Below are 9,108 nucleotides of genomic sequence, written 5' to 3' on the forward strand. Positions count from 1 at the left end.
AGCTCTGTCAGCTTGGTGTTTTCTACAGTTCTCATTGTTTAGTTGCTAAGTCTTATTGGACTCTTTGTGACCCCATTGTCTGTAGCCTGCCAGGCTTCTTGTATGGGATTTCCCAGACAATACTGGAGTGCCTTGCCATTTCCTCCTCCAGAGGACCTTCCCAATCCAGGGATCTAACACCCCCGTCCTGCATGGACACATGGATTCTTTAATCCACTGAGAGATTCTTTCCCACCAAGGAAGCCTGTTTCCTACAGAGACTCACTGAAATGTTTGTAATCCAGTCTCTTATTCTCAAGGGTCTTATCTATCATGCATCTCAAATTTGTGGTGACGGTTAATTGCGCAATCTATATGAATCATCTTGGACTGCTAAATATGATTCTTTTATACTTATTAGAAAGATTAATTTTGTCAGTCACATTTAGACTCTCAGGAAGAATTACCAGTTGAGAATTTCATTTTGCTTATTACATAAAATAATCAGGATTCTTTGTCAATTGCTCAATTCATCTAGAAATTTGGAGGTAGACGATAAACTAATGAAAATATAGAGTACTGTAACAGCAAGGTATGGAAAACAAAGGCACTAACAAAGTGTGTTAGTGAAATAGGAAAATAAGCGATGCTTCAGTACAGACAATTTGCACAGGAGTTTATGGAATGGATAGGGAGGTGGAATACGGAATTTGACATGATAGGTTTTGAAACCTGGACTTGCCATTTTCTCTTTAGATTGTTTTATTCAGATCAAGTCTTGGCAGGTGGCTCCTGGAAATGAGAATATTTACAACTCAGGTTCAACTATGTTGGAAGGATTAAGTGTCCCTTTGAAGGGCTAAGGAATTTGTAGTTGCTGTCAATGTCATTTTTTATAAAGACTGAAAGTCTGTGGAATTTGTTTGGCAAGTTCTTGGTGATCATGTGCACAGTAGCATTGTAACATTTAATTAGTAATCAATTCAGGATGAATGAGCCATAACGAGGGATGACAGCATCAAGGAATGTGTTCTCCTCAAACAAATATCAAGAATGAAACATAGTCTAATGAATCTTCAATAAACACAATGCCTGGCTATCTTCTTGTTACCATGTTACAGGTTGAATGTGTGTGCGTTCCCCCACCATGTGATCATATCAGGAGGTGGGATATTAGAGAAATCATTAGGGTTAGAGGAGATTATGAGGGGGGATTCCTCATGCACAGGATTACTGTCTTCATGAGGCTCACAAGACTCTTTGCTTTGTCTCTGCTCTCCACCATGTGAGGACATAGAGAGACGCTGGCAGTCTGCAACCCAGAAGAGGGTTCTCACCAGAATTCCACCCTGCTAGCACCCTGATCTCACACTTGCAGCCCCCAGGATTGTGACACATAAAGTTCTGCCACTGATGAGCCACCAGATGCTGGGACCTTGTTAGAGCAGCCTGAACTAAGACGCAGGGCATGGCACATTGAGCTCCTGCAGTCCACTAGTTGAGGTTGTGTGTAAATACTTCATGTTCAAAGCATACATGACAGAGAAGAAACTGTCATGTGTAATTATTCTCAATCCCCTTCTTCAGAAAGAAAACTGATAATCTGCACTCACAAGTAAAAACCATAGAGTCTGAATCAGAGAGAGAAGAATGATGGCCCATCGGAAGGACATCTAAAGGACATTAAGAGCACTGATGAAAGAAAGGAAACAGCAAGAAAAATGAGGCAACAGGGAAAAATGTCCTGCCTTCTGGTTCTTCCCAAGGGATAATGTGGAAAACATACCTAAAATAATTTTTATTTTAATATATTTTGAAAAACACTTGGATATTTAAAAAATCATTTAACCATTTAGCCAATTGTTCCCTATCCATGCCTGGATCCAAATATTTGCGTGAACCATTCCTTTAATCAGTAACCAGTCAGAGAGGGGGCAGTGAAATTAACCAATTTGCTTAACTTCATGTTTTGGTGAAAGTCAGTAAATTTCAGTATCTTGAGAATTCAAATATTTCCCCTTAATTCCTGTGTTTGCCTGCCAACTTGTTCAAGAAGAAATCTGTTGGTTTTATGTTCTAAATTTTTTTTCTTATGATCCATGAATAGGCCAGGAAATATTTTTTTTAGTTTAATCTGTACAGGGATAAATATTCTGAAGGCAGGAAGTAACAGCTCCCGGTCCTTGGCGCTGGTGGAGGCCGTGCTCTTACTCACTCCCAGGACATCCTGGACACCTTCCAGGGGTCCCATCACCACCACCAGGTTCCCTGTCTCTGAGCTGTGGCTGGATGGCGCCAGAAGGGACCCAAATCGGTAAAATCGACCCCAACTCGCTGACTCCTTGCCTGAAGCCCTTCAGTAAATGGAATCCTTCCTGGAAAATAAAGCACAAAGCTCTAGAGAAGGCTTGGAAAATGCAAGGTTCTGAGCTTCCAACCAGAGAATACTGTTGCTGGCAGGGCTACAAGGCTCCCTCTTCAGCTCTCAGCTGAAAACAAGAGTGAAAACAAAGAGTTTCTCCCAATAGTAAATCAGGATCAAAAGACTCACTGAGGATGCTGTGCCCTGATGGTCTGCAGAGCCCAGAACTGCAAACTCTCCAAAGTGGGCATCCCAAGGGAACCCAACAGAAAGAGCTCTTTGGCCCTCCTACAGCTGTCTGGAGAAGCGCACTGTCCAGGGCTCAAGGGAAGGATATTTTACTGCTATTTTTGAGTTGCTAAATACAGTGCTCAATCCTGTCTGACTCTTTGCAATGCCATGGACAGCAGCACGCCAGGATTCCCTATCCTTCACTATCTCCTGGAGTTTGCTTAAATCCATAACCACTGAGTTGGTAATGCCATCCAACCATTTCCTCCTTATTGCCCTCTTCTCCTCCTGCCCTCAATCTTCCCCAGCATCAGGGTCTTTTCCAATGAGCTGGCTCTGCACATCAGATAGCCAAAGTACAGGGCTTCCCTGGTAGCTCAGATGGTAAAGAATGTACCTGCAAGTGCGGGAGACTCGGGTTTGATCCCTGGGTCAGGAAGATCACCAGAAAAGGGAATGGCAACCTACTCCAGTATTCTTGCCTAGAGAATTCCATGGATAAAAGAGCAACTGGCTGGCTACGGTCCATGGGGTCACAAAGATCAGACACAACTAAGCAACTAACGTTTACTTACTTATTGGAGCTTCAGCTTCATTATCAATCCTTCCAATGATTTTCAGGGTTGATTTCTTGACTGGTTTGATCTCCTTGCTATCCAAGGGACTCTCAAGAGTCTTCTCCAGCACCATAATTTGAAAGCATTGATTCTACTGCACTCAGCCTTCTTTATGGTCCACCTCTCACATCCATACAAGACCATTGGAAATACCATAGCTTTGACTATACTGACGTTTGTTGTCAAAGTTTTGTTTACTCTTTTTCACATGCTGCCTAGCTCTGTCATAGCTTTTCTTCCAAGGAGCAAGTGTCTTGTAATTTTGTAGCTGCAGTCAATGTCCACAGTGATTTTGGAGACCAAGAAAAGAAAACTTGTCACGGTTTCCACTCTTTCGCCATCTATTTGCCATAGATGTCAGAAGCCTAGGTGTTTTGATGTTGAGTGTTATGCCAGCTTTTTCAGTCTCCTCTTTCACCCTCATCAAGAGGCTCGTTAGTTCCTCTTCACTCTCCACCATTGGATTGGTATCATGGTATTTTATTATTTATTCCTCTCAAGGTTGTTAAGAACATCCGTAAGTATGTCAACAGCTAAACAGAAAGCAATGTTATAAAATTGAGATGAATATTCAGCAGACAGGGAATTAAAAATTGATTTGTGAAAGGAAACAAAGTTAAAGTACTTCAAAATAAATATGAAGAAAAATAACCTAAGATTTTCAATGATTTTGAGTTTTGAAAGATTTTCAAGTCTATCCATATTGTGGTATTATTATATATTTTTATATGAATTTCATATGAATATGTAATTTGGTTTATTACTATTTATATAAGTAAATATTCTCCATTACAAGTCATTCTGCAAAATCATTCATAACGTTAAATAAAATTCAACAGCTTTTACATTTAATGTACACCTTTCATCTTATGGCATTGTTAACCCTAGGGTGAATACAACAAGGAGTTTTGCATTTTTTTTCCTATGTATAAAGATATGCATGGAGTACAAAGATGGATCTACAGCATAACTGTGTTGTCAAATTTCATGGTGGGGTAATTAAGAAAAAAAATCTCAGAAGACTTTGTCATTAGGGGAAGGGAAGGCAATAATGAAAAGAATGTTTGCGAAACACTGTCCTAACCCATTTGGAGAGTGCAAATTGAAAAGCAAAAACAAAAGTAGAAACTAAGAGGGAACTTTCAGAAAATGGAAACCATGGGCTCCTGTTTAAGCCCCAGGCCTGAAGGAAGGGCTTCAGAGAACCTAGAGAGCAGGTTCACAGAGTCAGCCACCGCCCCAGGCCAGCAGCATCTGCAAGGTCCCCGATGGCCCCAGCCTGGTCCTTACTCCTGGCCCTGCTGGTGCTCAGCTGCAACGCCATCTGCTCTTGGGGCTGCCACCTGCCTCACACCCACAGCCTGGCCAACAGGAGGGTCCTGATGCTCCTGCGACAACTGAAGAGTGTCTCCCCTTTCTCCTGCCTGCAGGACAGAAATGACTTCGCATTCCCCCAGGAGGCGCTGGGTGGCAGCCAGTTGCAGAAGGTTCAGGCCATCTCTGTGCTCCACAAGGTGACCCAGCACACCTTCCAGCTCTTCAGCACAGAGGGCTTGGCCGCCGTGTGGGACCAGAGCCTCCTGGACAAGCTCCGCACCACACTGGATCAGCAGCTCACTGACCTGCAAGCCTGTCTCAGGCAGGAGGAGGGGCTGCGAGGGGCTCCCCTGCTCAAGGAGGACTCCAGCCTGGCTGTGAGGAAATACTTCCACAGAGTCACTCTCTATCTGCAAGAGAAGAGACACAGCCCTTGTGCCTGGGAGGTTGTCAGAGCAGAAGTCATGAGAGCCTTCTCTTCCTCAACAAACTTGCAGGAGAGATTCAGGAGCAAGGACTGACACACACGTGGTTCAACACGGAAATGATTCTCATGGACCAACAGACCACACTTCCTCCTGCGCTGCCACGTGGAAGACTCATTTCTGCTGTCATCACGCACTGAATTGAATCAATTTGTCAAATGATTTCAGGTATATTAAGCGACATCATGATCTACTCTACAGGCACTACCCTGTCGCAGATACTCAAGATGATCCATCTACTTATTTATCTACTGGGACATTTATTTATCTAATTTAATATTTATCTATATATAAAGAATTAAATTATTTTGTTCATAAAATTATGTATGTATGTAAGGGAAAAATATATTTTGTATATATATATATTATATATTTATTTATTAAATCTTACTATAAAAAACTTCCTGTGTTTTTCTTTAAAAAAGAAACATCAAGACTGAATGTGCAACTTTATTAAGGGTTGCATTTTACAATTCCTTCACCCATCTTTGTGATTTGCACATTACAAGTAAATATATACTATCTCTAGCCAGGTTGTGTGTTGCTCTCATGACATAGACATGAACATAATTAATCCAATCATTTTTGTAACTTTGATTTTTTTTAATGGAAAGTAACCTAAAACAATAACGAGTTAATTTAAAATAAAATGTTAACTTTTTAAAATAGTATAATTAGTAGTAGAAATGACTATCAGCTTGAATGCTACAATGAAAGGGAGAAAAATGGAATTCCTCAGGTAGAAGGTGGATCAAGCTGTGAGAGGATGTAAAAACAAAAGGTAACTGCTTACAGTAGACATTTCAGTGCAAATGTTCAATGGATATTGGAGATGGCAATTTACAAGCAATTTCATAAAGTGTAAGGCATAACAGGACAAATAGGACAAGAGTACAGATGAGAAAAGGACTTAAAATGGAGCCCCATGACCTCAGTCTTAAAAGGGAGGGAATGCCCCAAAGGAATCATGATGGAACGGCCATGTGTTAGCAGCACAAGAGGGCAGTGGGATAAGGGAACCCAGGAGATCAGCTCTGCAGGTAGCTTCCTCAGCTTTAATATGGGGACATGAGTGTCGTTTTCATACAATTACTGTTTGGATTCAGTGAGTCCATATCACACAAGAGGCATCACGCGCTCCTGGCAGAAATCATCAGGACCGTGAGAATCACGGAGTGGCTGCCCTCAGGGAGGAGACAGGACAGCCGCCCTGAGACAGCGCCTGGAGGGCAGCATGGAGAGGTGCTGGCAAAGGTATTTTCTTTTCATCTTGGGTGCTAGTTTCAGAGTGCTTTCAGTGTGAGGACTTTTCTTTGCTGTATGCTGAAGAGAATTCCAATTTCTGGGTTTCATACTTCTAAAAGCATTTCTATGAGTTTGCAAGAAACTCTTTGAGAAAGTAAGATTAGTAGAAAATGCTTTGATCTAAGACAAACATGAATAATAGGGAAAGAATAGAAATCTCATATCAATGCAGATAATCAAATACACGAAGAGGCAGGAAGCAAAGAGCAGGGGCTGTGAAGTGTATGGTTCTGCTCTCCAGTCCTGGGCTGTCCCGGGTTGGATCCTAGTTGTCTTTTCCACAAAGTCCCTTGTCCATACTTGCTGGTCATGTCACCTCCTGGAGCCTCTGCATTGCTACTGAAAGACCAAAACCCAAAGAGTTCAGAAGCCAATTTTTGTCCTTCTTGTACTACAAAAGTAAGAAACTTTATTAATGAATGAAGTGTTTGGTTTTCTGCAGCCTCCAAGGGGACTCACCCCGAGGGGCGCCTTCCAGGATTGCTGCTGCCAGTGCCCTTGTCCCCACAGGAAGCCCCTGCTGACCCACCTCCACAGGAGACGCCTGCTTTAGCATGTAGGTCTGGTTTGGTGTCCTGTGGGGTCCCTGCTCCTTTCCACTGGGTCATGGTGCACTCAAGATTCTGTTTGTCCCCTTTGAGAGTGGAGTCTTTTTCCAACAGTCCTGTGGAAGTCCTGTAATTAAATCCCACTGGCCTTCAGAGTCAGATTCCTTGGGGATACCCAGTCCCTTTGCCAGATCTGCAGGCTTGGAAGCATGGCATAAGGCTCAGAGCATTCACAACAGTGGGAGGACTGTTTTGGTATTATTGTTTTCCCTTTTGTCAGTTTCCCATCTGGCAGGTATGGGACTTATTTTTATTGTGATTGAGCGCCTCCTTCGTCTCGTTACAGTTTCTTCTTTGTCTTTGGACGTGGGGAATCTTTTTTGGGTGGGCTCCAGAGTCCTCCTGTGGATGGTTTTCAACAGCTAGCTGCGAGTTCAGTGCTCTCACAGGAGGAGATGAGTGCGTGTCCTTCTATTCTGCCATTTTGAACCAGAAGCTAAGACAAAACTTTGATATTTCACCATCTGAAATAGGCTGAACTATCTTATGCACACCCACCATATCTTTTATTCACCGCCATGGACGTACTTTGGCTGAGATTTGAACAGAGGGTTAATTACTGGAAATAGGTATGTTGCCTGTCATCAAATAGTATGATTTTCTAAGAAAGATCTTCAAAATCAAATGTCAATGTGCTGTACAGATAATAATGTTATAGAGGCATATCCAAGTTCCTGCAGTAACAAGTCAGAGTTCATTTATAAAAATTGATCAACAAAGATCCCACCAATTTATACATTTCCCATATTTCAACTTTTATTATTTTAAGAATTTCTTATAGTCTGTAGTTTACAAGATCAAAGTCTTTCTTTTCATTTTAAACTCCCCTCCCCCACACACATCCTCTATCCAGACCTTCAGAGAGTCCCTTAAATGGGGAGGAATTGACTCCCCAGAGCAGGAGGAAGTCTCCATTTCTTATTCCCACCCAGTATCCTGCACAATGGTAGGATACTACTGGTCCTCAGGGTTGTCAATAAAAGTTTAAGTGTAACAATGATAATAATAAGAATGATAAGCTTAAAAGAGTTTTACCAGTTAAACTGTTCGAATAAGACAATCTTGCTACATTCTTTGTGGGTTACTTTTGTCTTCCCAGGTGACCAGTATATTTGTTACCTGGGCATCTCTTTAGTTCTCCCTCAATTTCCTGCATCATTTAGTCCAGCCGATTCTCCTGTCTTTGCTACAGTTTTCTCGGCTTTAAAAAAGGGATATGAGAGTGGATATACGTGTATTTATAGTTGATTTACATTGTTGTACAGCAGAAACCAGCACAACATTGTAAAGCAATTTTTCTCCAATTAAGAACAAAATAGGGATAACAGGAATACTGTAGTCCATTAATATATCATCTCATGTTCTGTACTCTATATGATGTTAATATAACAACTTACACAATTATCTTAAATGAGTAGATGATATAAAGCATCAGGGACACATTAAACAGCTGTGAGAGTTGTCAGCGTGACAGGTGTATACAAAGCTTTCGCCATTATTTCATGTCTACCCTAGAGATGATTATGCCATATCTGTGCCTTGCTGGGCTCTCATTTTTAATGCAAAAATTTGGCCTCTGCAAATTAGAATAGGTTAATCTTTTCTAGTATTGTATAAAGCATATCTACACATCTTGAAATTTTACTAACAAATAAAATAATCTCATGGCTGTACCAAGCACACCGAGATATTTAGTAGGCATCAGATCAACAGGCAATCAGTTCCTCTGGCATATAAGATGCTTATTAAGTAGCAAATGGTATATTAAGTGTAAACCTACATTATGCTGAAATAAAAAACATCCTGATTATGAATTTTAAAGCAACTTCTCTATATGAAACAACATTTTGGAGAAATGTCTATTTAGTTCTTTGGCCCATTTTTTGATTGGGTCGTTTATTTTTCTGGAATTGAGTTGCATAAGTTGCTTGTATATTTTTGAGATTAGTTGTTTGTCAGTTGCTTCATTTGCTATTATTTTCTCCCATTCCGAAGGCTGTCTTTTCACCTTGCTTATATTTTCCTTTGCTGTGCAGAAGCTTTTAATTTTAATTAGATCCCATTTGTTTATTTTTGCTTTTATTTCCAGAATTTTGGGAGGTGGATCATAGAGGATCCTGCTGTGATTTATGTCTGAGAGTGTTTTGCCTATGTTCTCCTCTAGGAGTTTTATAGTTTCTGATCTTACATTTAGATCTTTAATC

The 9,108-nt window shown here is 41.0% G+C and overlaps 1 protein-coding gene across 1 annotated transcript; it reads left to right on the forward strand.

Annotated features, from left to right (window-relative positions):
- The first annotated feature begins 4,457 nt into the window (after window positions 1-4,457).
- Window positions 4,458-5,027, forward strand: LOC138434607 (interferon alpha-1-like). Its single transcript, XM_069579417.1, has one exon. It carries the CDS (start codon window positions 4,458-4,460, stop codon window positions 5,025-5,027), a length of 570 nt encoding a protein of 189 aa, XP_069435518.1.
- The last annotated feature ends 4,081 nt before the right edge of the window (window positions 5,028-9,108 follow it).

The sequence above is a fragment of the Ovis canadensis genome, chromosome 2 (genome assembly GCF_042477335.2).
Source record: "Ovis canadensis isolate MfBH-ARS-UI-01 breed Bighorn chromosome 2, ARS-UI_OviCan_v2, whole genome shotgun sequence".
NCBI classification, from domain to species: Eukaryota; Metazoa; Chordata; class Mammalia; order Artiodactyla; family Bovidae; genus Ovis; species Ovis canadensis.